Raw genomic sequence first — 26,636 nt, forward strand, 5'->3', positions numbered from 1 at the left:
GTATTTGTTGTTTTTTTATTATAATTTAATATTCAATGGCATACTTTGAAAAATAATTCTTAGATATAGAATAGATAACTGTTAAATAAACATTCTTACATTACTTAGAAAGTATTTTACTTCGTTACACTTTATGTTAAAACAAGAAAATAAAACAACAACCCCATCACTTAAAAACATCTCGATAAAGGCTCTAAAAGATTGCGTTGTTTTGTATGTAAAAACTAGGCATTTTTTGAACACGCGATCACGTCATGAGTTACACCCCAACGACGTAAAATGATGCCACTTAGCAGTTTGTCTGAATTTGAATGTACAAATGTACTTTATGCAAAAATGCTCTAGGTTGATCGGTTTGAACGTTTCTTTCACCACACTGCAAATGTCCCATTTATCCTGTTTGAAACAGATCACATGCTACAAGAGCAGCGCGAGCGCACTCGAGTCTGAATGGCATCCATTTCATTCAGCTCGAGCTCGACTCGCATTACAAATCCTACTATGATATGGCGAATGCTGAACTCCTGAATATTAATCACTTCATGCGGACGTCGCTTTTCGAACCGTGGGTAAATACATTTCGTGTGTTTGTCATCCGTGAGCCCCTTTGCAAAAAAACGACGCTAAATGTACGTAAACGCTTCAATAAATCTACTTTTGGGACTTTTTTCCTTGTGAATGTTAACAAGGTCACGCCCACCCTTTCGGCGATCCTCCGCCTTCTTTGCGTGATCGTTAACTAACAACAAAGACGCGCTGACGCACACGCCGTCTGTCCAATAGCGAAGCGCCCCTCATGAATATGAAGAAAGAGCCCTCGCCGTAGTACGATTCGAGAGCCCGAATGGCAAATGGCGCAGTGCGCCTGAGCGAAAAAGAGAGGAAGTGGCGGCTGAGGCAGGTCCGCACCTTTTCCGGTAACACCGACAGCAGCAGCTCGACCGGGACCGAAGGAGCGACCGGAGAGGAAAGAGGGGCGAGAACCCACCCGGGGTGAGAGAGAAGGGCTGCCGTCATATGAAGGTAAATGGCGCGCGCTCGTGTACGTTAGCCGCATTTAGGGGTTTCAGTACGAGTAGCACGCGACGGGAAAGTAAGAATAAGAGTGGCCGATTAAAGTTGTTTGACACCCCTCCCTTTTCTCTGGTGTTTCAGGGAGAGAAGAGGGAGAGTCGGCATGAACCGCTGACCTCTGGAGGTCTTCATCTGATTCCCACCTGACTGAGAGAAGGACCCGAACGTCGGAAGTCTCAAACAGAAGTCAGACCGATTGAATGCGAGGGTGAAGTCGGAACTGAACAGAAAGGCCCGTTGTCGATCAATACAGCTTCACTTTTTTAAATTACAAACCCTTAAAGATCTTGTTTTGGAGGCGAGGAGCTGTATTTTTCTGGAGTTTGAGAGTTTGAGGGTCTCTACGCCCTCGCTAGTTCACAAGTTGCTTGCATAGTGGTTTCTGTTTCCCCTTGTGCACACTGTATCAGATGTGAGTCATTGGTTATGCGTGCTATATTGGGTTTTTGTAACTAACGCCTGGCAAGGTTTGGACACAAGTCGATTTGAGACGCTCATCTTGCAGCAATATTTTGTGTGAAGTCACTTATTTCTTGCCAAAGCTGCAAAGCCAGACACCCCTGTGTTTTTTTCCTTCTTCGCAACCATCGTAATATATGAACAGCCAACAAGATGGGGAAGATGCTTTCGAAGATCTTTGGCAACAAGGAGATGAGAATATTGATGCTTGGACTTGATGCTGCCGGCAAGACAACAATCCTTTACAAACTTAAACTGGGACAGTCTGTTACCACCATTCCCACCGTCGGCTTCAACGTGGAGACCGTCACCTATAAAAACGTCAAGTTCAACGTTTGGGACGTCGGTGGTCAAGACAAGATCCGACCCCTTTGGCGGCACTACTACACCGGCACCCAGGGACTGATCTTCGTTGTGGACTGTGCGGATAGAGATCGGATAGACGAGGCCAGACAGGAGCTGCATCGCATCATCAATGACCGTGAAATGAGGGATGCCATCATTCTGATCTTCGCCAATAAGCAAGACCTGCCGGATGCGATGAAACCACACGAGATCCAAGAGAAGCTCGGCTTGACCCGGATCAGAGATCGAAATTGGTACGTTCAGCCGTCCTGCGCTACGACGGGCGATGGACTCTATGAAGGGCTCACCTGGCTCACGTCGAATTACAAATCGTAATGCATCCATCCCATCGAGCAGAAAAGAGTGAGCAACGGCAAAGAAAATCCAGAAGCAATTAACATTAACTTTGGCTTCAGATCTGTCTGTAAAGTTTGATTTTTATTTTAGATTTTGTTGAACATCTTTTTCTTTCGTTCGCCTTTTCGTTTGGCACGCGCTTACGTTCCTTTTAGCACTATAATCTCTGTTGCGTTTGTTTGACTGTCTCTGAATATTTCATGCAAAAACCCGTTTCTTCACCAGTATTTTTGTCTTTGTCAATTTATTCTTAAAACCAGATGACTTGTTCTCAGAACGTGTGGTCTTACTGTTCCCAATTATAGTTGTTTCTTATTTAATGCATAAAGAAAATAACTATTTGTCACTATGGTAAGACAAATTAATTAAAACTATATGCTCAGAAAACAAGTCTTAGTATCTTTCACAAATTTGCTTGATTTTTGTTGTTTTGTTTAAACCAAAAAAAGTCAATACTAATTAAGAAAAATATTTTTTATTTGCGGTGTAAAGTATTACTTTCAAAGTTCTTCCTTGCAGTCCAGGTAGCGCTTGGCTGAGTTTTTTTTTTATCTGAAGATCCAGTTGTTAGCCCACAAAATGGCAGCTTGTTTGTTTACCTCTGTGCCAACACACGTAACGAATGTATGGAGAATATTTACAGTATGGAGCATTCAAATAAATAAATCCAAGCAGAAGTTGCTCAAAGAATTCATTGTTTTCTACGACAACGCTTCAAAGTTGTTCTTGTTTTGGGTAGCTTTCCATTGCAACAAGTATTTACTCAGTTTTGGCCCTTTCTTGAGCGAGACGGACCAAAGGTGCTTGAGACACGGCTGAGCTATTTAAAATCCTGGAAATCATTTGGTGTTTAAGGGCCCTTTGCATTGGGTGTTTCTAAACTTTTGGAAACTAAACTAATTCAGGCATCTTAACCCATATGTGATATGTATCTGGTACCTGTTCTCCTCAAACCTAAACCATAAACCGCACAAATCAAACCAAGCCTTCCTTTCCACGTGAAATTCTCGTAATTATTGATAAATGCTTTGTTTTATTATTTTGACATATTTGTTATGCTCATGAAAATAAAATCTATATACATCCAACAATGTGATCGTATCTTCTTGATGTGTTCTGCGGAACCTAAAATGTCAAAATTCATTTTATGCCAAAGTGTAGATCTTTGTGTTTTGGATATCACATCTTTTAAAGTGATACTTGGCAGAAAAATGCTGCGGAGATGTTTTGCAACTTATTTGATTAACAGACATTTCGACTTGTTCTCACTCCTGGCATGCATCGCCGAGGATCTCATAGCTTGTATTTCAGTATTTAATACATATCTGTGTGAATCTCAAGAAAACATCTCCAGGTCACATTTCACCCGTGCAACCAGTTCATTTCGCCAACTATTTTAAATGAAAGGTCAGGTGACATCATTTACTTATTAGCATGTACATGATGTCATCACGCCATATTTGTGTTCTCTATTTTTTTGGCACTTTACAACTATTATGCTTCTCTCCTACTCTCTATACTGTATTTAATACAGCCAAATGTAAAAAAAGCTGTTCTCATTTACATATGTTCTGTTGTCAGACAAAGAAACAAGTATGAAATGATTGACTGATCGTGACCCGTTTAAACTACCGTCTACTGAAAGTTAACACTTAATTTCACCTCAAAATGTAAAAAAGTGATAGTTTGGATTATTAAAATAAGCCTTTTTGTCGGACCATTAAGATTTTTTACACTCCTGAACGATACAGACTTTTGTGAGTTCTCCGATTTTTTGCAGTGTTTGTCAGGGAATTCCAGTGACGTAAAATACAGTGGAAACAGAAAGATTCTCATGAGTGTGTTGTCATCATCTTACAGTCAAAGAGTGTGAAATTACACCCAGACAACAAACAGGAGCAACATGAGGGAGGTGCTGAGGTTTTTTGGATTAGCTCGATCTCTCTAGCGATACAGTAATCCTGCAGTTTACCATTGAAACACTGTTGTTTGTTCAGCGAGTTTCAGTGGAGTTTCACCTGACACACAGAAGCTTAACGTTTTAAATACATTCAGCGACAACATGAGACGACTTACTCAACTCAGTCAATAAAGCAACATGTTTTGAACATAATGATTAAAACTTCAATCGCTGTGTGTGTGTTTAGACGGAGCACTATATCTAAGAAAGAAACTTCCTCTCCTTATAAATGGAGAAATCTTTAAAGGCCTGGAAAAGTTGTGTTGCAAATGTCATTTGACGCAGTAGAAGACAACCGGTTTGTCACCGGAGAACGTGTTGTACTTTGCGAAGCTTTACTGAATTGTGTATCGTCATTAGAGGAAGATACTGTTAACCTGCTGAGTCAGACCAGAAACTGAGATAAAAACCATCCCATCACAGTTACTGAGGACACGATCCACCCGTTACAGCCTGTGCTCTTTACATCTACAGTCTTTTATTTTCATTTACTGTACTCATGTCATTCCAAACCTGTATGACTTTCTTCTTCAGAACACAAAAGAAGATATTTTGAAGAATGAAACCTCATTGACTTCCACTTGATGAACATAAAACCACTGAGACATTTCTCAAAATATCTTCTTTTGTGTTCCACTGACGAAAGAATGACATGAGAGTAAATAAAAGTGAAACTGAAATGTATCACAAATCAATGCGTGTTTTAGTGTATTTCATAGCACAACTTTACATGCGTGCAAACTATCATGAAGTCATCACTTCTGTATCAACTGTATCTTTGTCTACTCGTTCGTCACTTCTGCAGACACAGGAAGTGATGTCAGTGCCTGATGTAAGACGACCGGTGTGGTTTTTCAACAGAAATATCCACAGGCTCTCTTTATTATCGTGTTGTATTCTCTTTGGTTCAACAGTCTGAACTCATTATTGTACTCAACACAATTGAAGGTGTCGTTAGATTCAGTGAAACAGATTTGCATTGGTTTACATTTTGGACAAACCACTTTTAATGTGTTAATCTGTGTGTTGTGTGATGTTTTTATGAGGTATGACTTGTTTTAGTAACAGAATACACTTGTTGCAAGCTGATGAAAAGGACCTGGTTTCAAGTTTCTTTGTGACACAATGAGGTTTGTTTGCCTGCACAAACTGATCCTGTAACTCTCGTGTCACTCACTGTCTTGTAATCCTTGAGCTTTGAATCAATATTCCTGTGAACGAGTATAAGTTATGTGTGCGTGACTAGATTTGTACATTTCTGAACTATAATGTGTTGTGTTTGCATTACAGAACTCGGTGCCACATTGCTAGAGTTTGGTGCAAGGTTATTTTAGTTTACTATAATAAAAACTTTGAAAACGTTTCTCATTGAAATCAGATAAAATACGGAGTTACATTTTTTTTGAAAAACTTAACTGAAGTAAAAATGTAAATGTTGCCTTAAATATAAACTGAAATAAGTTTAAAGCACTAAAATTATAATAATGAACAAAAACTAAAAGAAACTAAAATAAAAATTTCATTTAGCAACATAAAAAAAATAATAATAATTATAAAATGATAAAAAGCATTCACCAAAATGGCTAAAACTTTAACAAAATTTTACATAAAAACGAAAAAGCTCAAAATAAAAGCTAATTAAAAATAGTAATAAACCTAAATAATACTAAAATCAAAACTATAATAACTCTGGTTTGGTGTGATGTAGTTCAATACTTAGGGTTGGGCTTTACCCTCTAAGCGTTTACAGAAGCTGCAGTATATGAACTTTTTATTTCAATATTTTGTATCAGTTCTCACTCCCAACCTTCAATAAGAAGCATGACTGCATTGTCTCTGGTTTCTAAGGGGTCCCTCAGAAGTGGATGAGCAGACCAGATAGCTTTACAGAGCTGGAAATGTCTCTGGTTTCCGTGGTGACCGACTGGAGTCTGTGCGGTGAGTATTCTGTTCTCACGAAGACAGAAAACAATACAGGGGAAAGAGAACAAATGAGCATCAGCTGTATTTCCTTCCTTCCTATAGAAAGAAAGTAAGCCACAGTTATGTAGCAAACATACTTCAGTATGATGGCGGTAAAGTGTGGTCATTAAATCAGCTTTGAGCGTTTTTAAAAGACATTCAAATTCACTTTAATGTCTGGAGTAAACCTGCAAGAGAAAACTTTAAGCATGCTCCTATCTTACTACAAATAAAATACAAAACATTTTAATTAACCACGTTGTTTGATAAATAAGATGTATTTATTGACATAGTTATTAGAAGAAATGAATTTATTTGTTTAATGTGTAATATAAAACAATATTTTTATATTGAAATGTTTTTTATAGGAATATCACGTCACCGTTACACTTAAAGGGATACTTCACCCAAAGATGAAAATTCTGTCATCATCTACTCACCCTTAGATTGTTCCAAATCTTTATAAATTTGGAAGAATGTCAGATCTCACCCACCATTTATTGCCATAGTAGGGAAAATAAATACTATGGGAGTCAATTGGGGGGGGGTCTGAGATTTTACAATCTTCCAGATATCTATACCTATGTGTTCAGCAGAACAAAGAAATTTATACAGGTTTGAAACAATCTGAGGGTGAGTAAAAGATGACAAGATTTTCATTTTTAGGCAAAGTATCCCTTTAAGAAGGAAAGTACACTTACAAAAAACATTTTGTAAGCATATATATTGAGGTATATTAAAGGGGCATGGGGTGGTCCGTCATTAGTCACTAGAAAATTGTGAGTTTGGCTCTGCATTTTTTACAGTGAAGTGTACACTGAGTATAACTCATGATAGGAATGACAGAAGGTACAATCAAACGCAGCATCGGTTTATGATTCAAGAGTGACTGATCCGTGTTTGAATATTTGTTTACAGTGATCATGTGTTAACAAAGAAGTAAAACATGAATATTTACATGTGTTGATGCCTAGGGCTATGAGGAAATGTCACTTTGTATACTCTTTTACATTATATAATAAATCTGAAGCCACACAGACGGCAAACATAATGTAGTCCAGATGCTCATAATGTGAGCAGAATCTCTGCTGTACAACCGGATAAGGACATAAAGCCAACTGATCAAAACATTCATTTTGAGAAATCTTTCAAACACCTATTAGAATACAGAAGGGTCACCCGAGGCACATTTACAAAAGGAAAAAGTTTCAAGATTGAAGATTTTTATTTGTCACATACACTTTGTGAACATGTACAACTTGCAGTGACATGTTAATCTGGTGTACTCCAATTGAAATCAACAAAGCAGACAGCATGCAGTCAATGTCATGGGTCGATCCCCAGGAAACACAAAAAAGTATCAATTGAATGCACTTGCAAGTCGCTTTACATTAAAGCAAATGCATACAAAACAGATATGTATTAATATTAATAAAAGATTAATAATTAATCAAATAAACAATACATATAAGGAATATCCTGCTCATGACCACTTAAATATATCAATACATCAGCTCCACACAGTTTTTAAACTATATTTAGTTTCCTCTTTATTACATTTTCAGATGATCAGATTATGTGAGACAGCAGACACTATTGTACAGTGACGTAATGCTTCAAGGCGATCCGGCACACGTCATCCAACTCAGATCAGAGGGGGGCGACTTTATGAACGAAAACACGCGCGCGTCACCAAGATCCTGCACGGTCGTAAATTCTGGACACTGGACTATAAAAACCTAAAAGAGACACTTGAACCATAACTAACACGAACGACGTTTAAAGCAGTTACACATTTGAGTGATTTCAGAAGCCCCGCCCCCGCCGCGCGGATGGTTCGCTCCACTCCGCCGTGAGCTGCTTGTTCCTCCGCCGCCGCCGTTTGGACCCGATGAGCGAATCCGTTTCGAATATTTACGCTTCGGACCCGCGGAAGAGCCATGCATTGCGGATTTCCACGCGTGTTCAGTCGCTTTTAATAGTTTGAGTTACTTCTAACGCTACTTGATCAGGTCGTGTAACGCCGATCGCGGACCAGAGTGACGGTGTGTCCAGTCCCATGTTGCAGCCGAATCAGGACGAACATGCCCGCTCAAAAGATCCGGTGAAATACGGTGAACTGGTGATCCTCGGGTGAGAAACACACACACATACTCGCTACAATAATCGCGTGCGGCTTTCATCTCCGCGCATCTGTTACAATGTTGCAACATTACGCGCGAGTTTGCGAAGGCGTGCGCGCTTGTACCATTGATCCTCATGTGTTACTCACACTAGCTGCGTTTTTTCATATTTAAAGTGACATTATTAGCCTTATTGTTATCAGCACCACTACACTGTCGTGCTGAAGGGTATCGTATTGTTTTTAGGCCGGGGTTTGGGTTGAAGTGACAGGAGGAAGTTGTGAACTAGTGCTTGACAGATGTGCTGTAGATTTGATTCTTAATATCATGTCGTTTACAATTTAATTGCTGCAAATAATCCCTTAGGAAAACTAACCATGATTTTACTACAAATGAAAAACATGGTTACTGTTAAACCACAGTAAGCTCAAATGAACCATGCTATTTGTGGTAAACGTGTGGTTATACAAATGGTAATCAATAATGGCCAATTTTCGTAGGGGGTGGCTATTTTACGCAGTAGTTAAAAATATGTGAATGGACAAAATATCTATAATAGCCTAGGCATTTTCTTGATTTGTAGTAGGTCACATTTATGGGCACCATAAATTCACGATAGTCTCACCCAATAAACTTAGTTTAACCATGATGTCTGCAGTAAAGCTGTGGTAAAGCAGACATAATTTGAAGTCAAATAATAACCACAAATTTGCTATGTTCTCACCACAATTATCGTAGTTTAAACTTGGTATTTATTTGTAGTAAAACTATGGTAATATTAATAGTAATAAATCGGTGTTCCTACACAGCGTTGTGTTAACCAGTCAAGCGGTCAAATGGTTAAACTGGGCACAGAAGACAAAACCATTTTGAGTATCTTTTAGAAAGCTGTGAGCGTGAGACAAACCCACTCAGGAAATGAAGTCATAAAATGTTTCCAGTCACATGCTTCACATGAGGAAATGTTTCTGGAGAGCGCTGAATTAATCTTTTAATGTTCGCACGTTCCATTAGATGTGAGTGAGACTGTTGGGATGCGTATGTCCCGGAGTGAATTTAAATGATGTTAATCTCCCACCTGCTCCCGGGATGCATCTCTCCTCATGTGCCCCCCAACCCTCGCTGGCACGGCCAAATGTTAGCGGTGACCGTGCATGCTGATCTGACCGGATTCGCCGTTAATCGCACCCTAATCTGCATTTTTGGGCTTCAGATTCGCATCTGTAGGAGAAGGAAAACTCCAGTGACTCTGTAATGCCGCCATGGCCTACTTCCTGTTGTCTGCGTGATGGATTTTTTTGGAACTTTATATTGTGTTATTCTTTGCTCTCGTATTCATAACGCCTCTGGAGAATGCGAATCTAGCCCACAGTCTACAAGACCATCTTTATTACATTTCTTTTCTGGCGGTCTCGCTGGAGTATCATTACTTGTGTTTGCTGAGTCAAGCGTCACCATTAATGTTGCTTGTGCATTGGGTAACATTTAAAGAAATCTCCAAGTGTTAATTAAACATGAGGGATTGTTGAGGAGAGGCGTGCTGTTGCTTTTCAAAGCCATTTTGAACTTGCGGATAATACAAATCTCTTCCATTTATGATTCCATTTATTTAACCAGGTTAAAAACTCATTGAGATCCAAGAAATCTCTTACAAGAGTGACCCGGCCAAGAAGCCAGCAAACAAGTGAAGACGATTTACACCATCAATCGCAAATAACAATGCATTATCTGTCAGCCATAACACCCACGGTGTCAATGCGTCAAGTGTTGCACCATTTGCTGTCCTAGCGACACATCTGCTCTCTGACAGGTCAGCATGGGACTATTTAAAGGTAAAGGTGTTTGAATATTTCATTCTGTCTGTGTGTGTGCGCGCTCATGCGAACCCTCGCTCTGCTGCAGCCTGTCTCAATGCTGAACCGGCACTTTGACCGCTGTCGACAGTCGATGCGTTTACAGCACCTGAGTTCCAGAATTTTACAGGCTGTGAGTGTTCAGGACAATGCACCATCTCTGCAACAAATGCACATGGAGGCCTGATAATAATGACGTATCCCATAATAATGAGGTTGTGATATCAGTAGCACAGGAGTTTAATGTTCTCTGCACGCAGCTGCGTCCTCTTGCATTTGAAACCGAAAGTTTTTGGGCATGCATGCAGCTGCAGGTCTAGTCGTGTTACTGATAGCTGCGGCGAAAACAAAAGAGTCTTTCTGTCACATACTGAGGTCTTGTGTCTCGTGGCGTCACGCGTATGCAAATGATGGTTATTTTTATGTCTGCACTTGCTTCTGCTTACTTTTGCAGCTTGGTAAGAATAAGGTTTAGTCATGGATGGGAGATGCTTTTCGGGGGGGGCACATGTTGGCTTGAGAATGGCAACAGAATTTCTCTTATCGGTGTTGTTTTCCCAAGTAGGAAAATGAACAACTCGAAACCTGTGTGACTGGATTTCCTTTTGGCAAAAAGACTGAACTTGTAGACTATTCTTTGTATGAGGAACAGACTCGAGCGAAAGATGTCGGTAACTGTGAATGTCTGTTGTGTGTTAAGGGACAGTTCACACAAAACTCAAAATTCTTTCATCGTTTATTCACCCTCATGTCATTCTGGATCTGACTCGTTCTTCAGTGGAACACAAGAGATGATCTTTTGAGAAATGTCTCAGTGGTTTCAATGGTTTATAAACAGTGGAGGTTCAATGTTATTTGGTTGCCAATGTTCTTCAAAATATCAAAATAGGAAGAAAGTCAAACAGGGCGGGTGAATGATTTTCATTTTGGGGTGAACTGCCCCCTTAAACTTTTTCCTGTTTTAAAGATCAACACGGGCGTTCTTTGACAGAATTCAATGATGAGTAAACGATGACAGAAATCTCAGTTTTGGGTGAGCACATTTGTTCTGTGCGAGGAAATTTTTTCCATCTGTTTGGTGGAACGAGAGAATTCCACAGAAAACCGTTCATGTATGAATCACATTGCTGTTCATCTTTGAGAAGAAACAGATGCTTGAGAATAATGTTGACTTTTCAGCGGAAGCGGCAGATGTTTGTTTGTCGGAGTGTCAGAGAACTTGTTAGAATCTGCGGAGAAGCTCTTGAGAACCACCGGTTAATATCAATTGAAATTTTTTTTTCACAGAGATCTTATTCAATTTTGATGTAAGGAACGCAATTTCTTCTTCAAGCCTTCACTCGCTTCAAGTGAGACTCATCGGTAGTTTATGAGCAATATTGATTTATATCACATATTTAAGCAAAGCTGTACACTACAGTCTTTAGGCTCATGGCGTCAATAAAAAACATTTTTTTATTGTTCCGAGTTTAAGAAGACAAACCAACGTTCTTCTCTCTCCCGTTCAGGTATAATGGCTCTCTGCCAGGCGGAGATCACGGTCGGAAGAGGAGCCGCTTTGCTCTTTTCAGGAGGGCAAAAGCCAACGGCGTCAAGCCGAGCGCTGTGCACATCCTCAGCAACCCACACGACAGCAAGGTGCGTATTTTAAAAGGAAGACGTCTTAACCGTCACCGTTTAAGCTCTTGAGGTGCATCATGTGCCGTTTGCAAAACTTGCGTGACCTTTTGTTTCAGGCGGTTAACAGCAGGGGTCAGCACAGCATCTCCTTCACTCTCTCCAGGAATCAGACAGTGGTTGTGGAATACTGCCATGACAACAACACCGACATGTTCCAGGTGAGCCGGAAGATTGAATATCGATTGAAATGTGAGCTGACCGTCTTTTCTTGAAGCATCTTCCTAGTTCTATTGTACGTATATCAGCGTACGTTATGTAAGGGATCATGTTCAGGCAGCCGGTTGTTCTCAGAATTAAGCCCGACAGTGTGGTCTTGTCTTGTATCGCACTGAAGGGGCTTTTTTCCCGTTGCTGCTTGTACACTATGCCGCTTATTACACGTCTACTTGCCACATGAGAAAAAAACTAGACATTAAATATTTTATTAGCTCATTTGTACCGAATGCAGAACTTCCGTGAGGAAATGCTGTTTACTTTCGATTTTTTTTAAGGTAAGAAACGACATTCAAATGTCACGAACAGGCAATTTGGTGTAATCATTTGTAAATATAATGGCATATATGTTATTAAAAGAGATATTTATATTTAATTTGTCAAAAGAACTGTCAAAATGATTTTTAGAGGTTGTTATCTGGGAATAACGAACCCACAAATGTCACGACTGGCCAGTCGGAATCAAGCATTCCAACGAGCCGTGTAATAAGAACACTGCAAAAAATGACATTCTTACTAAGCAGTTTTGTCTTGTTTTTAGTGAAAATATCTCAAACTTCTTAAATCAATATACAATTACTTGACAAGAAAAGTGACCTAAGATATTTGGTCTTGTTTTATGAAAAAGAATGTAAGAATTAAGTAAGTTTATGGTAAAAACAAGCAAAAAACTCGATCTTGAATTTAGTTTGACCTTTTTCTCAAGTATCTAAATCAAGTTTATTTTTCTCACCACATGGACAGATTTTTTGCTTGTTTTTACCTATTATTTTTCTTATTATCAAATATCTTTGGTCACTTTTCTTGTCAAGTAATTGTATTTTGATTTAAGAATGTTTAGATATTTGTACTACAAAACAAGACAAAGACACTTAAGCCCATTGCACATTGAGTCCGAAATTTGCGTCCAAAATTTCCGCACGTTAAAAATAAATACGACCTCACGTTGTGTGGTAATCACATTTACACACTGCCTCCGACATTTTCGTCCGTCATAAAAAAATTCGGACCGGGTTCGATTTTCTGCGTTTTTCGCATCCTTAGCAAGCATTTTGATTGGCCTTTTTTAACAATTCAGAGACATTGAACAAACGAGAGCCAAATATGAAAAAACGCATACGAACATTTCAGACTTTATGTGCAAAGACCTTTAGTAAGAATGTCATTGTTTGCAGTGAAGAAATTATGTTTTCATCTGTCATTAATAACTAAAGAATAACTAAAATGTCTTATATCATAGTGACTTACTGTTTTTTCTAGTATGCTTAGATAAGAACGCTAACTATCTTTTGGATCCTCTTAAGTTTAGAATGATTGAAAAAATGATCATCCTTGGTATGAACAGTCTGTGAGACAGTCAAATATTTTTCTTCTGCAGATCGGCCGCTCCACTGAGAGTCCTATAGACTTTGTGGTGACCGATACACCCGGCGGCTCAAAAGAGAGCGAAGAATCTTCGTCTGCGCCCAGCACCATCTCTCGCTTCGCCTGCAGGGTGGTGTGTGACCGGAACCCTCCGTACACCGCCCGAATCTACGCCGCTGGCTTTGATTCCTCCAAAAACATCTTCCTCGGGGTTGGTATTTACACTGGAATAATTCGCAGATTATATTTTGTCATCTGAGAACAACTAGCGCTGAGAGCTAGACCTCTTGTTTTGTTAAACGAGTCATAATGTAGTTCACTTTTTATGGTCCGTTTCTCCCATATAGGAAAAAGCTACAAAATGGAAGAATCCGGATGGTCACATGGATGGACTGACGACCAATGGGGTGCTTGTGATGCATCCTCAAGGTTTTCCAGAAGATCCTACGCAGGGTCTGTGGAGAGAGATATCGGTCTGCGGGGACGTCTACGCCCTCCGAGAGACCAGATCCGGGCCTATGCGTGGACAGCTGGTAAATGTGATAAACATGATCTTTACGTTGTAGTTTCTGTCAAAAAGAATGTTGAGATTTAAGGATTATGATACAAAGTACAGAGGGAAACGTGTTTTAGGTAGGGTTTTAGAAAGAAGCTTTTAAATCCTGAAGCTGTGAAAGCGATACTCCACCCAAAAATGATCATTTGCTCCCCCTCGAGTTCCAAATCTGTATAAGTTTCTTTGTTCTGATGAACACAGGGAAAGATATTTAGAAGAATGCTTATAACCAGACAGTTCTTGGACACCATAGTAGGAGAAATGACAATGGTGGTCAAAAGTGCCCCAGAACTGTTTGCTGTTCTACATTCTTCAAAATATCTTCTTTTGTGTTTAACAGAACAAAGAAATGTATAAAGCAGTTTTTTCCTACTATGATAGTCAATGGTGATCAAGAACTGTTCAGTAAAGTCTCTCTGCTCCGATCTTTATTCAGAAAGCTAATTTGATTTCATTCATGTTTATATCCAATATTTTCTTTTTGTGTATAATTTTAAAGGGATAGTTCACCCAAAAAAGAAAATTCTGTCATCATTTGCTCACCGGCAGGTTGTTCCAAACCTGCATAAATGTCTTTGACAAAAGAAAGATATTTGGAAGAATGTCAGTAACCAAAGAGTTCTTAACCCCCATTTACTGCCAAATAAATACAAGGAAGTCAATGGTGGATGAAATCTGTTTGGTTACTGACATTCTTCCAAATATCTTTCTTTTTTTGGGGTAAACTATCCCTTTGAGGTCATTGTTTTGTGGTTAAAGATCTGGGGTAACCAAACATTTGCTGGCAATTTATGAACGGCTCCGTTACTAACCCAGATCTTTAACCACTAGACGTCACCTCTCCTGACGGATGAGTCTTGGTCATCAGTGTTTTCGTGTCACCACAGGCTCAAGGTGAAAGCAGCGCTCTGCAGGACGGCTCTCTGGTGGATCTATGTGGTGCCACGCTGCTGTGGCGCACGGCTGAAGGCCTGCTAAAAGCACCCACCCTGCGACACCTGGACGCCCTGCGTCTGGAGCTGAACGCCGCTCGCCCGCAGTGCCCCGTGGGTCTGAGCACGCTGGCCTTCCCCAGCCTCCCCCGCAGCCACAGTCTGGAGGAACGTCAGCCGTGGGCTTACCTAGCCTGCGGCCACGTCCACGGCAGACACGACTGGGGGCAGCGACCCGAACGCCACCGGGAACGAGAGGAAGGGTCCTGCGGAGGCACCGGGGGCCGTCGGGAGTGCCCTCTCTGTCGGACGGTCGGGCCTTATGTTCCCCTGTGGTTGGGTTGCGAGCCCGCCTTCTATGTGGACGCAGGTGCCCCCACTCACGCCTTTGTGCCCTGCGGTCACGTGTGCTCAGAGAAGACGGCCAGGTATTGGGCGGAGACGCCGCTGCCACACGGGACCCACGCCTTTCGACCCACGTGCCCATTCTGCTCGGCCCCGCTGTCGGGCGGCCCCGGTTACACTCGCCTCATCTTCCAGGGTCCCATTGATTGATAAGGTGGCCGAAGGAGGGGAGGAGGGGGCGTTAGTTACACTAGAGGCTGTATTTCTGACCGTGATGCCTGTGCCAATGTTTTACATTACGTTATTGTGAATTCGCATTATGTATTTTTGTTTTAAGCGCACAGATCGCTCAGCATTGGTGAGTAATGCTGCCTTCAAGTCAGAATGATGGATGAGACGATTGTATGTACCAGAAAAAAAGAGTTTTCAATGTTTCTTGAGAAACAGTAGTAGATGCAAATTTGTATACCAATATATTGATCAGCGCACGTTTTTAACATTTGGGAAACTGGGACCGGATTCACAAAACATTATTAAGAAGAAAATTCTTCGTAACTGCCATATATCCTAAAAAATGTAGGGATGATATGTATTCCCTAAAAAACTAAGACAGTTCTTAAATTTTTGCACTTAGGAATTAAGAAGAATCCAAATTCTCAAAACGTAAATGTCCTCTTAAAGTTAACATGGCTTCACGTTTGTCTTAAATCATGTATATTTTATACATGTATTTGGTTGTTTCACATGTGACGACGTGTATCGCATTGAGCCAGAATCCTAATTTTTATGTTTACTTGGCATTGAGGAGTTTTTATACTGATATAATAATGATGAGGTCTCACTGTCTTTAACTTTCATCATTAAAAACAGTGTTTTTTACATGAAGTGACTCGAAACGAGAGGGTCACAAATATTTTAGTCGTAACACTAACAGTATTATAAAAATATAATATTGTAACGCTTGCTAACATGCTAAAAGACCGTAAACGCCATTTAACACGTCACATAAGAATGCGAGGTGCTTGTTACACAAAGTTTATTGTATAGATGAATAGTTTACCTCACGAGCAGGCGTATTCTTACAAAAAAATAGATGTTCTTAAAAAAATATTTGAGAGCTTGAGAAATGTTTGAGAATCACACTTTGGAACATTCTTACGAACTTCCTATAATTTATCTTAAGAACAATCCTATATTTTGTCTTAAGGCTAAAACACACTACAAGACTTTTGCTCAGACTTTCAGTCGTTGCAGAAAGTCTGTGCCAGTCTGCAGATTTGATCAGTTAGTGTGTTTCTATCTGAAACTTTCAAAAAGTCTGCAAGTGTACGATGTCTAGTTTAAAAAAAATCTCTTCAGTTTTTAAGTCTTGTAGTGTATTCCAGCCATTAAGGACAGTTTCATGAATTCGGCCCCAGCTCACTAAAAAAAGTGACTACCTTAACTACATTTTTCAGTAGATTGACGACAGTTCAAATTCGATCATATTTTTTATGTCCCATTTTCTTGTGTTTGATCTTTAACTCTTTCTCTCTCGCCCTCTCTTTCTGTTTCTATTCTTCTTTCTTTGTCGATCTCTCTCTCTAAAGTAGTGTTGGTGAGTCTGATTTGATTTTAGCAAAACTCACTTATTTTATATTTGTTTGTGCATATAGTTCATGCACATAAGATCAAGTTTAAAAAGATGATTTCCCGATACAAATCATTTATAGCTTCTTATTTCATTATTTTATTTCTACTATTTTGATTTTGAATAGTAATTAGGGTTTGATTTAGTGTAACGTCTTTTGAAGTTTATCCTGTCACCTGCTGTCACCACTAAATGACTGCATAACTATATAGCCTACTATGAAAATATACGATGTTATATTGTTGAGAAGTTTCCCTACCTTTATTTTTACTAACCACTTGTAGCTTGACTAGTTAAAATGGCGAGTGGCGTGTAACGTTAGTGTTTTGCGAAGCAAAAAGAGAGACAAATAATCACTTGATTACCAATGCAAACTTCCCAGAAGGACTTGAAGGCAGCGTTGATTTTTCATACAATCTTTAGTCGTCTCCTTGAGTCCAAAGAAACGCGGTATTATGGTGTGACGGCCTTCACATCTTCAATGGCTTTTAATGGCAAGATCGCAGTTATGCTATGGTTGAGCTAAACTAAGATGGTTGCCTTCTTACTCCCTCCTACGGCCACCTTCACAGTACATGACTGACGCGATTGACTGATCTCACACAACACGCTAGAAAGTACAACTTCTTTTTTAGCAATAAACAGTATAGAAGCTACTAGATTACACAGAGAGATGCAAACGGTTCGAGCCATGTGCTTCCTATAGCTTATACCTTGAACATGGCTGAATCCGGCCTTCGCGTGAAGGGCTTCACACCTCACGAGAAGTCTAGCCCTTGTGGTTTTGTTTTATATTGTTCTTTCCTTTATAGATGGTTTTAGCGTTTCAATGAAGTCGCCGTATGTATCGTAGTCGTCGAGATGTCATATTTTTCTACATGACTGTGTTACTTAACTTTTGACCCAGGGTCAGATTGTTTTATATACGGTGTTTCACATATAGCAGTATATAGATTCTATAAATATATATCGATTATTTTATGTACATGATATGATTTGAGTCCAGGAGAGCTTACTGGTAACGATGACACAATGACTCGCTGTGTTCAGTCAGAGAAGATACCCAGTACTCCATCTGTTGACCAAGATGATGAATGTACAATTCCAGTGGTTACTTTCTCCGATCACCCTGGTGCTATCGTTCAGTTGGTTCTCCGGTGAACTTCACTGCACTCCTTCTTTCACTCGACAAAAGACTAGCGCTCGATAAAAGCTTTCTTCAATAAGTGCATAACGTTTAACCTCTGATGTCGGTCAAGTTACTGACTGTGTTATTGATGAAAGTGATTGTGAAGTGTTACGTTAAACTCATATATTTGGCTTCACTGTCACGCGCCTGCACTGTGCACCTCTGAACATTATAAACTAAGCACTTGACGAAGCTTTATATCGCAGGGTTTAGATATAGAAATGCTCTACTTTACCTCACAAGCTTTAGCAGAGACCTCAGTTTAAGACCCTATTTTTTTATCGACGGAAACGATGACCGTGGGCAGTTGGGATTATTTTTTACCTTTTTTAAAGTATGTGCTGTGCCCTTAACGTTGCGTTTGCACGATTGGGAATCCACTCTTAATTAAAAAGATTCGGTGAGAGCTGGATTCGGTGCGCTCTGATTCTGTACGCGCTTGATTCTTGGCTTGCTTGATTCAAAGTTTCTATAGGCTCTGATTCGGTGCACTCTTGATTCGTAGATTTGGTGCGCGTTTGATTCAGTTTGTGCTCTATTCTGTGCATACTTGATTCAGTGTGTGCTTGATTTATAGATTTAGTGCTTGATTCAGAACCCTCTTGATTCAATGAGCTCTTGATTCAGTGCTTGCTTAATTTTCGTGTGCGCTTGATTCATAGATTTCGTGCACACTTTATTCAGTGCATGCTTGATTCAAAGACACTGTACGTGCTGATTCAGTGCACACTTAATCAGTGTCCGCTTGATTTGTAGATTCGGTGCTTACTTGATTCAGTGCCCTCTTGATTCAATGCATACTTGATTCAGTGCCCTTTGGATTCAATGCATACTTGATTCAGTGCCCTCTTGATTCAATGCATACTTGATTCAGTGCCCTCTTGATTCAGTGCCCTCTTGATTCAGTGAGCTCTTGATTCAGTGCTCGCTTCATTTTAGTGCGCGCTTTGATTCATAGATTTGGTCCACTCTTGATTCATGCATACTTTATTCAGTGCACGCTTGATTCAAAGACTCTGTACATGCTGATTCAGTGCACACTTAATTAGTGCCGCTTTTTTTGTAGATTCAGTGGACTATTGATATAGTACATACTTAATTCAGTTCATGTTTAATTCAGTTTGTGCTCTGTTCAGTGCATACTTGATTCAGTGTGTGCTTGATTTATAGATTTAGTGCTTACTTGATTCGGTGCCCTCTTGATTCAATGCATACTTGATTCAGTCCTCGCTTAATCAGTGTGCACTTGACTCATAGATTCATTGCACTCTTGATTTAATGCATGCTTGATTAAGTATGCTTTATTCAGAGTGCAAGTTCGATCCTCTGCCCTCTCGATTCATTGTGCGCTTGATTGAAAGATTCAGTGGGCACTTGATTCAATGCATGCTTGATTTAGTGCGTTCTGATTCAGTGTGTGCTTGATTCAGAGGGCACATTCGATCCAGTGCTCGCTCGATTCAGTGTGCACTTGATTCAAAGATTCAGTGGGCTATTGATTCAATGCATGCTTGATTTAGTGATTCCTGATTCAGTATGTGCTTAATTTGCAGCGCACATTAGATCCAGTGCTCGTTTGATACAGAGTGCGCTTGATTCAAAGATTCAGTGGGCTCTTGATTCAATGCATGCGTGATTCAATGCATGCTTGATTTAGTGTGTTCTGATTCAGTGTGTGCTTGATTCAGAGTGCACATTGGATCCAGTGCTCGCTCGATTCGGTGTGCGCTTGATTCAAAGATTCAGTGGGCACCTGTTTCGGTGCGCGCTTGATTCAGTGCACACGCTTGTTTTAGTTCATAGATTCAGAGCGTGCTTGGTTGTGCCATTCTTTCACTTTTTTCAAGGCATTACAAACAGGACTTTGCTGCAGTGGCCCTGTTTCTTTTCTCAAATCCTTCAGTAAATGAAAAGTTTAAATATAAATGAGAATTCTTTTCACCGATCCCGTTTCAAACCTGTATGCTTTAATTTCCCAGTGAAGGGCAGACATTCGGTTCATGTGCTTCTTTTCCAGTTCATAGAAACTACATCTGTTAGCTCCAAAATCTGCAAACTAAGACTTTTGTGTTCGAGGGAAAAGTGACAGCAAACAGGTTTGGAAAGATACGAGGTGAGAGAATTTTCATTTCTGGGTGAACGTGTAATTGAATTGGAAGTGTGCGTTACGTAGAATCTATGCTTCAAGTGGTGTAGCAGCAAATTCAGCTCTTGTGTTAGTGAAGGACAGTTTGTAGTCTTCCAAACAACCTCCAGAAAATGCTGTTCTTGTCCCATTCTTGACCTGGGAACAGGTCAGCTCAGGTTTACACTAGTCAACGTTTACACAAGTTCCAGGGTCTGTTTGCAGAGTGTCGTGCATGTGCCTGTATCGCCACCAGGAGAGGCGTTTCCAGTGCAAATTCAAAACTCGTAGCTGTATGTTCAGTATCGACTGGTTGGGAAAGATTTGTCCCGCTGGTCTTTACCGGACCTGAGAAATGACACACTGGATCTGTTGTCTTCATCCTGAGGGTCTGTGTTTCTTTGTAGGACTTTTGTATATTCTTCTGGATATACTCCCACACTGGATGCTTTGAATCTCTTATAATTAAAGTTGGAATTAATGATTGAAATGTGATTGATCTGCTGTCATTAAACGGTTTGTCAGATTTTGTGTTCTATATGAATGAGATGTCAAAATGCTGCACCTTGTGTTTGACCCGTTGAATAAATCACATCTTTCTCAGATAAGAATGGAGACTTTAAGCACTGCCACACTGCACATAAACCTGTACGGCTGCTCTTTCACAAAGCAGACCGGCCAAACTGATGCCCAAACCCAAGGTGCACTGATAATCGCATAACATGAATAAAAGTTTTCTTTTCAAAATACATGCAGAGCAGTGTTTTTCATATACCTTAATAATGTGTTTAATCATATACCTTTCATATACCATAAATTAAGCCGACAAGAATTCTGTGGAACTTTTAGGTCCTTAAAACTGTAACAAATATCAACCAGTAGAGGACGCAGTTGCTCCACAAAAATGATATTAAAATCTAAATCTGTATAAAAAGATGTGGAAAAGTGGAAAATGATTCTCTCAGTGTCTCTAAAATAACAAAAACGTTCAAGTTTACTATAGTGAAATGTTTCTCTTGACTACCTATCGTTTGATCTAAAAGTGTGTTCTTCAATGTCTGAAATTAGTCTTGTAGACAAAAGTATAATTGTGCAAACATCGCATTTTCATTTCAATACTAAACTTTACTTAATCAGAAAATAATTCTTCATGTAAGATCTCAATAAGCTGCTTGATAAAATGATGCATAAAATGAGCATTTCTACAAATTCTAGACAATCAAATATATCATTAGTCACAACATAATTCTGAAAGTTAGTTTTATTTTACTTGGCACATTCTTTTGATAAGTTTGCTATTATTCTAAACTGTGGACAAAATATTAATAAGTCTGCAAGTCCCTAAGTATTTTGGAATGGCAGTGTAGGCCTATTCGACACCGAGTAACTTTCTCAGAGATCGCTTGTTTGTGGTTCATTGTAATGAAACAATATACCAACATTATCATTTTCCCAGCAATGTAACAAAAAAGCCACATAAACCATAACGATGTGGCATTTTATTCCAGCAAAAGCTAAATACAGATATTCATAACCTTCTGAGACGGTTTCCCGGACAGGGTTGAAGACTAGTCCCAGACTAACCTCAATGTTAGAGGTGTCTTCATCGAAAACAACTTGCACTGGCATATCTTAAAATATATCTGTGTGATTGTTTTGTCTCAAGATGCACACCAGTAATGTTTTTTTGTAAAGTACGTTTTTAAAAACCTAATTTAACCAAGGCCTAGTCCTGTTTTAAACTAATCCCTGTCCAGGAAACCGCCCTCGATCTGGCCCAGTTTCACAGACGGGTTTAGCTTAAACCAGAACAAGCCCCTCGTCAAATTTTAATATTCAAAGTGATTGCTTTAAAATAGTATAGTTAGAGACATTACTGGTGTGCATCTTGAGACATTATTTTAAAAATTAGCATTTTAATCTGGGACTAGTTTTAAGAGTTGCCTGTGAAACCATGTGTGAATGACTTCTGGAACTGTATAAAATGTGAGGTTTTTTTTAAAGACCTATTTGATTTTTTCTGCAGTTATCTGCCACAGTGAGTCATGGTTTTGTTATTGAGGTCATAATGAATGCATGTAATCCTCACCCTGTCATTCAGACCATTTCTTCATGCAACCCCGTTCATCATGCATTTCTCATCAGGAGTGTTTGTGTCTGAAAATAGGCCATTAAAGCCCCCCCCCATCCCCAACACACATTTTAGATCAAGAGATTCTTCCTACTTGTAAATTTCATGCCCAGATCGTATTTGATCCCAAAATCAAAAGGTGAAATTCCATTGTATATAAAGATGTGAAAGTCTTATTTTAGGAGTATAAAGATTTACCCCCTCAAATTTGAAACATTTATTCATATTCTCTAAATATGTTTACTGTACTTTATTTACTGTTTTTTGTTGTTGATGCTATTTTCCTTGTGTTAGCATAAAGTCGTTAAGTACAAATGCTTGCATACATCATTCTTATTTTTACAATTTGGTGCCTTTTATTTCCGAAGTGTTTAAGTGTCATGAAAATGAAGGTACAATATGATTAATATATTTTCTAGGTTTTTATGTTTTTATAATATCTTGACTGCTAACAGTACAATTCACGCCCACAGATAATATCTGTGCACACAAGTGATTTAAAAAGGTTTCTGATGTTCTTTAATCGCTTGTTGTTGTAATCACAATGTTGTAATTCTAATCAATAATTCCTGGTAGTTGTCAGGGGTTTGTTAAGGGTGCATGTGTGTTGCTTTGTTTCATGTTTATTTTAATTGTCAGGGTGTAATGTGGGCAGCATTCAGACTCTTTTTGTTGTCTTTACGGCATACTTGCAGTAGTGTGTTACCATTGTGACGCATGTAATCCGCGTGCACACTAATCCCGGAGCAGGTGGTCACGCGTGTGTGCTTGATTCATTCTGCCTGCATGAGCAAACACACAAACACGAGTTTATTATCTCTACATAATGAGGTCTACATGCATCAGCAGAAAGCATCTCAACACACGTGCCAGCATTTATAAACCCTTCATCCAAACACACACACACAGTCCATCACACAGACACGTGGGCAAATCTGTTGATGCCCAAAAACTATCTCAGGCTCCTTTTGTTCTCCGTCTGCTTGTGTGTTCTCACACTGCATCTGTTTGCTCTACATGAGGTTCTTCATTTCTGTGATAAATTTACCCACATTTAGTCACGTTTTAAGGAGCAACATGTTTCCTCATGCAGAGAATGGCTAAACATAGCCTGAACAGAAGGTGTGTTTGTGTGTCCAGGTGGACGGTGTACCGCAGGTTTTCGGTCCACATGCTGCTAATAACAGTTTCATACTTTTAATTAACATGCTGTTGCAACTTGTGAACAGGTCGTTGTTGGATTTTTGATGACAAATAGCACCCTAACCACAGTTAAAAGGCTTTCAGTTGAATGTTGTGGCTCACATCATCTTCACTGAAGTCCATTATGTTAGGTTGAATCAAGCTGCTCTTGTGATTCTTTAAGTGAGTTGAATTCACATTACATTTACTAGACAAAAGTGATATACCGTGCATTAAATCTACGTCTTTGTGGTGATCAAACCCATGCCAAGATCCAATTGATTAAAGAAACACAAATGCATAAATAATGCCATACCAGCACTTTGTTGCTGCCTTAAATTTTTAAGTGACATCAAATTGCAGTGTATTAAAATACTCCATATAAATGTTTATAAAGGTTTATTAGCCCATGACTGATAACATCATCCTCACAGCAGGACACTTGTTGAGTCCTGACAATACAACCAGCAGCAAAGCCATTAAACATCCACTCTTCCTATTAAGTCTTTGGACCAGTCTGTCCGAATTTCCACCTTAAATGTAGGAACTCGAGTCTTTTTTGAGCCTTGTGTTATTCTTTTACCATATGATTTCTTTTTTCGTTTTGAATTCGTTCATGTTAACGTTTTGCTTTTATTCAAGTTTACATAAGTTTGACTTGAACATTCGTCAGAAAACAAAGAAAGAGGATTCAGATCAAATCTATTTGTTTCAGGATTTAAACTGTGTTTGTTGCACCTACGCGTAACAAATATCTCAAAATACAATCACCGTATTTTTATATGACTATATATTTTATAATTGGGAGTTTCAGTTATGTTTGAAGACTGAATATATGAGTTCTACATTTAATATAAAAGTTGTAATATCAATGCATTTAATTGTAAATGTTTTTTACGAATCGTTGTGAGCCTGTGACGCTTCACTTTTATTGTGAAATTATATTTGAAATTATTACGTCGTTTCCAGTAACTGTTTATGATCCAAATGGTTATAAATGTCCCGGTGATTTATAATGCATGTTGATTTGAAAACGAACATGTTTTTCGTCCCAAAAGAAGTATTGTAGTCAGCCCCTGTGTGTAGTTTGCAGATGAATCAAATTAAGCAAAACTAATTTGCAATAAGTAGGGTTCAGTTTTCAATCTAATTCAAACTATTTGCACCTCAAAAAGTTGACTTTACAAGTCTGTTGATAACAAATTTATGGTCAACAGAACATACAATAGTTTTACTCAAGAGAACATTTAATCAGCCTACAACAGACAACAATACAGAAGAACAATAAAAACACAAAACTAATACGCAACAAAAACCACAAAATCTTTACAAAATATAAATAAATACAATAGTGCGTTTGAAAACTCTGCATTGATCAAAGAGGTTTTCATAAAACCTGGCCAGTTCTGTGCCTTCAAGTTGTTCGCTTTGTGCAAACACATTCTGCACAATTATTCTCATAATTCATTTTAACTGCGTACTGACAGAAAGAACATTCAACGTCCACAACATCCACTTTTTTTCTTACGAAAAAGGTTATTTGCGATGGAAAGAGTTCTTTGACTAAGATAGTTCACTTTCTTAGACTTTCTGTGCATTTTACAACACCTGGAATTTCCAGGACGACGTCGGATCTTTGTAATCCAAACAGTCTGATTTGAAACCGAACTTCCACGAAGCGCTTTGCTCCTTGTAATCCAAGCAGTCCGAGGATGCGTCGAACCCGAGACCCGTGGGCGCGTAACCCTGCGCCGAACAGGTGAGTGGATAATGATGCACAGACCCGAGATAAGAGCCGCAGTCCATTCCACTGAAGTAAGACATCGAGCCCTGGCTGTATCCCGACGCCTGGGTGTATGTCATGGGGTAAGATCTTTGTATGTTGGCAGATGAGGAGGAAGAAAGTGGGTCCCAGACTGGAGAGATGCATGCGGGGCTCCATATGGACACTGCGGCGGTCGGACTGGATGTGACCGGTAAGGAGGTGCTGGAAGGGCTTGAAGTCATTTCTCTGACTGGAGGGTTCTTGCTCTTTACTGGTTTGTTGCAAGTCTGCGCGCTGCTCTCGTTTTGCTGCTGTTGTTGGCGACACTTTGCTCTTCGGTTTTTGAACCAAACCTGCACAACAATGTCAATGCGAGTCGTGAGTGTACATGCACAATTATATTATATTTTTTCGTAACGTATTAAATATCAACTTGTAACGAAATTGCTCTCTCTGATACAGTTAAGAAGGGACTGTTCATTAAACGACTTTAGTTGTTTGAATATTTTTTTCGCATGAAGACCTCAAGTGCCCAAAAGTTTAACCGTGAAAACCTTGTATGTTTTAGTAGCCTATATAATAAACTCTAAATAACACATTTTATGACTTGTGACCTTTGATTTTGTTTGCTTACCTGTACTCTAGATTCAGATAAATTGATTTTTAAGGCCACTTCTTCCCGCATAAATATGTCTGGATAGCGCGTCTTTGTGAACAGGGTCTCCAGTACATCCAGCTGCGCTCGATTGAATGTGGTGCGCTCTCGTCTCTGTTTACGCGGAGTTGCTGTGGGATAAATATTGTGTTTAGAGTGATTTAAAAAATGTTGCCTATTGCATTTACATTTTAATTCAAAATATTCGAGACCCGTGTTCTTGTAATACATGTTATTCTAAGTCAATGCATTTATCCAAATGTTAAAACGCGTTTGTCTTTACCTGTATAAGCCGCGGACTGGTGCAGCAGGTCTATTCCTGTGGTAGTTAAACTCAGCCCGTTGACGGGATAAGGTGCTTGTTGAAGGTAAGACATCATATTCGCGTTTTGGTTAAGAAAGTTGTAGACAGACTGTGGTCGCCACTCCTCTGAGCTGCAGTCTCTTCTATATATCGAGCGATGATAGCAGATGACTGGCTGAGCTAGTTGTTAAATTAGTTCGTTGGCTAGGGCGAGAGGGGGGGTCTTCTCAACATCATAATTGGAACCCCTCCCCAAAAAAAACCACCAGTCATTTGTAGAGCGCTCACATAGCCAACACATTTGAGGACAAGCTAATTGTCTCCGAAGTAGACAGCCTCATTGGGGGTCATTTGCAAAGACAAAGACCACTGTGGATAAGATAAATACTGCTGATAACAAAGCGCCCTTTGGCGAAAAACAATGACGCAGA

General features: G+C 39.5%; 3 protein-coding genes across 3 annotated transcripts; 2 read left to right on the forward strand and 1 right to left on the reverse strand.

The window, feature by feature from the left end:
* Positions 1–876: 876 nt before the first annotated feature.
* On the forward strand, positions 877–2,912 carry arf6a (ADP-ribosylation factor 6a). The gene is made up of 2 exons (XM_057353756.1): positions 877–1,023; positions 1,156–2,912. Exon 2 carries the CDS (start codon positions 1,687–1,689, stop codon positions 2,212–2,214), a length of 528 nt encoding a protein of 175 aa, XP_057209739.1. The 5' UTR covers positions 877–1,023; positions 1,156–1,686; the 3' UTR covers positions 2,215–2,912.
* A 4,740-nt stretch (positions 2,913–7,652) lies between these two features.
* Positions 7,653–15,624, forward strand: LOC130565894 (E3 ubiquitin-protein ligase pellino homolog 2). The gene is made up of 6 exons (XM_057353026.1): positions 7,653–8,290; positions 11,642–11,771; positions 11,870–11,971; positions 13,405–13,602; positions 13,739–13,924; positions 14,835–15,624. Exons 1-6 carry the CDS (start codon positions 8,217–8,219, stop codon positions 15,432–15,434), a joined length of 1,290 nt encoding a protein of 429 aa, XP_057209009.1. The 5' UTR covers positions 7,653–8,216; the 3' UTR covers positions 15,435–15,624.
* A 9,122-nt stretch (positions 15,625–24,746) lies between these two features.
* Positions 24,747–26,319, reverse strand: LOC130566001 (homeobox protein OTX2-like). The gene is made up of 3 exons (XM_057353204.1): positions 26,185–26,319; positions 25,881–26,032; positions 24,747–25,599 (listed from the first exon to the last, which is right to left on the reverse strand). The coding sequence occupies exons 1-3, from the start codon at positions 26,279–26,281 to the stop codon at positions 25,081–25,083; spliced, it is 768 nt and encodes a 255-aa protein (XP_057209187.1). The 5' UTR covers positions 26,282–26,319; the 3' UTR covers positions 24,747–25,080.
* Between the last annotated feature and the right edge of the window lie 317 nt (positions 26,320–26,636).

Source organism: Triplophysa rosa, linkage group LG15, assembly GCF_024868665.1.
Source record: "Triplophysa rosa linkage group LG15, Trosa_1v2, whole genome shotgun sequence".
NCBI lineage: Eukaryota > Metazoa > Chordata > Actinopteri > Cypriniformes > Nemacheilidae > Triplophysa > Triplophysa rosa.